Consider the following 2338-nt stretch of genomic DNA (forward strand, 5'->3'; position numbering starts at 1 on the left):
TGTTATGATCTGTGATCAGTGATCTTTGATGTTACTATTGTAATTGTTTTGGGGTGCCATGAACTGCGCCTGTATAAGACGGCAAACTTAATTGATAAATGTGTGTGTTCCGACTGCTCCGATGACCAGCCGTTCCCCTATCTCTCTCCTTCTCCTTGGGCCTCCCTATTCCCTGAGACACAACAATATTGAAATTAGGCCAATTAATAACCCTACAATGGTCTCTAAGTGTTCAAGTAAAAGGAAGAGTCGCATGTCTCTTACTTTAAATCAAAAGCTAGAAATGATTAATCTTAGGGAGAAGGGCATGTCAAAAGCTGAGACAGGCCGAAAGCTAGGCCTCTTGTGCCAAACAGTTAGCCAAGTTGTGAATGCAAAGGAAAAGTTCTTGAAGAAAGTTAAAAGTGCTACTCCAGTGAACACACGAATGATAAGAAAGCAAAACAGCCTTATTGCTGATGTGGAGAGTTTTAGCAGTCTGGATAGAAGATCAAACCAGCCACAACATTCCCTTAAGTCAAAGCCTAATCCAGAGCAAGGCCCTAACTCTCTTCATTTCTATGAAGGCTGAGAGAGGTGAGGAAGCTGCAGAAGAAAAGTTTGAAGCTAGCAGAGGTTGGTTCATGAGGTTTAAGGAAAGAAGCCATCTCCATAACATAAAAGTGCAAGGTGAAGCAGCAAGTGCTGATGCAGAAGCTGCAGCAAGTTATCCGGAAGATCTAGCTAAGGTAATCAATGAAGGTGGCTACACTAAACAACAGATTTTCAATGTAGACAAAACAGCCTTATATTGGAGGAAGATGCCATCTAGGACTTTCATAGCTAGAGAGGAGAAGTCAATGCCTGGCTTCAAAGCTTCCAAGGACAGGCTGACTCTCTTGTTAGGGGCTGATGCAGCTGGTGACTTTAAGTTGAAGCCAATGCTCATGTACCATTCCAAAAATCCGAGGGCCCTTAAGAATTATGCTAAATCTGCTCTGCCTGTGCTCTAAAAATGGAACAACAAAGCCTGGATGACAGCACATCTGTTTACAGCATGGTTTACTGAATATTTTAAGCCCACTGTTGAGACCTACTGCTCAGAAAAAAAGATTCTTTCAAAATATTACTGCTCATTGACAATGCACCTGGTCACCCAAGAGCTCTGATGGAGATGTACAACAAGTTTAATGTTGTTTTTATGCCTGCTAACACAACATCCATTCTGCAGCCCATGGATCAAGGAGTAATTTTGACTTTCAAGTCTTATTATTTAAGAAATATATTTCATAAGGCTATATCTGCCATAGATAGTGATTCCTCTGATGGATCTGGGCAGAGTAAATTGAAAACCTGCTGGAAAGGATTCACCATTCTAGATGCCATTAAGAACATTCATGATTCATGGGACTTGGTCAAAATATCAACATTAACAGGAGTTTGGAAGAAGCTGATTCCAGCCCTCGTGGATGACTTTGAGGGGTTCGAGACTTCAGTGGAGGAAGTAACTGCAGATGTGGTGGAAATAGCGAGAGAACTAGAATTAGAAGTGGAGCCTGAAGATGTGACTGAATTGTTGCAATCTCATGATAAAACTTTAATGGATGAGGAGTTGCTGCTTATGGATGAGCAAAGAAAGTGGTTACTTGAGATGGAATCTACTCCTGCTGAAGATGCAGTGAACATTGTTGAAATGACAACAAAGGATTTAGAGTATTACATAAACTTAGTTGATAAAGCAGTGGCAGGGTTTGAGAGGATTGACTCCAATTTTGAAAGAAGTTCTATTGTGGGTAAAATGCTATCAAACAGCATTGCATGCTACAGAGAATTCTTTCGTGAAAGGAAGAGTCAATTTATGTGGCAGACTTCATCGTTGTCTTATTTTAAGAAACTGCCATAGCCACACCAACCTTCAGCAACCACCACCCTAATCAGTCAGCAGCCATCAACATTGAGGCGACCCTCCATCAGCACAAAGATTACGACTCGCTGAAGGCTCAGATGATGGTTAGCATTTTTTAGCAATAAAGTATTTTTTTAATTAAGGTATGTACTTTTTTTTTCAGACATAATGCTATTGCACACTTAATAGACTACAGAACAGTGTAAACATAACTTTTATATTCACTGGGAAACCAAAAAATTTGTGCAGCTTGCTTTATTGTGGTGGTCTGGAACCAAACCTACAATATCTCTGAGGTATGCCTGTAATACATTGTGGTTGGTATGTCCAGTGGGTAGAGCATGAGAGTTGGGGTTCAAAGATCAGAAGTCAGAGAGGTCTGACTGCTGCGTAACATTTGCCTTGGTGTGTGATGTTTGAGATATCATAAAAGTTTCAGTCCTGTGAGGTGCA

General features: G+C 40.7%; 1 protein-coding gene across 1 annotated transcript; it reads left to right on the top strand.

Annotated features, from left to right (window-relative positions):
• Positions 1 to 217: 217 nt before the first annotated feature.
• Positions 218 to 1994, top strand: LOC135328336 (tigger transposable element-derived protein 1-like). The gene is given in 4 exon segments (XM_064511744.1): positions 218 to 465; positions 467 to 1092; positions 1095 to 1938; positions 1940 to 1994. Coding segments are annotated over 4 exon segments (1773 nt in total).
• The last annotated feature ends 344 nt before the right edge of the window (positions 1995 to 2338 follow it).

The sequence above is a fragment of the Dromaius novaehollandiae genome, chromosome 4 (genome assembly GCF_036370855.1).
Source record: "Dromaius novaehollandiae isolate bDroNov1 chromosome 4, bDroNov1.hap1, whole genome shotgun sequence".
Taxonomy (NCBI): Eukaryota; Metazoa; Chordata; class Aves; order Casuariiformes; family Dromaiidae; genus Dromaius; species Dromaius novaehollandiae.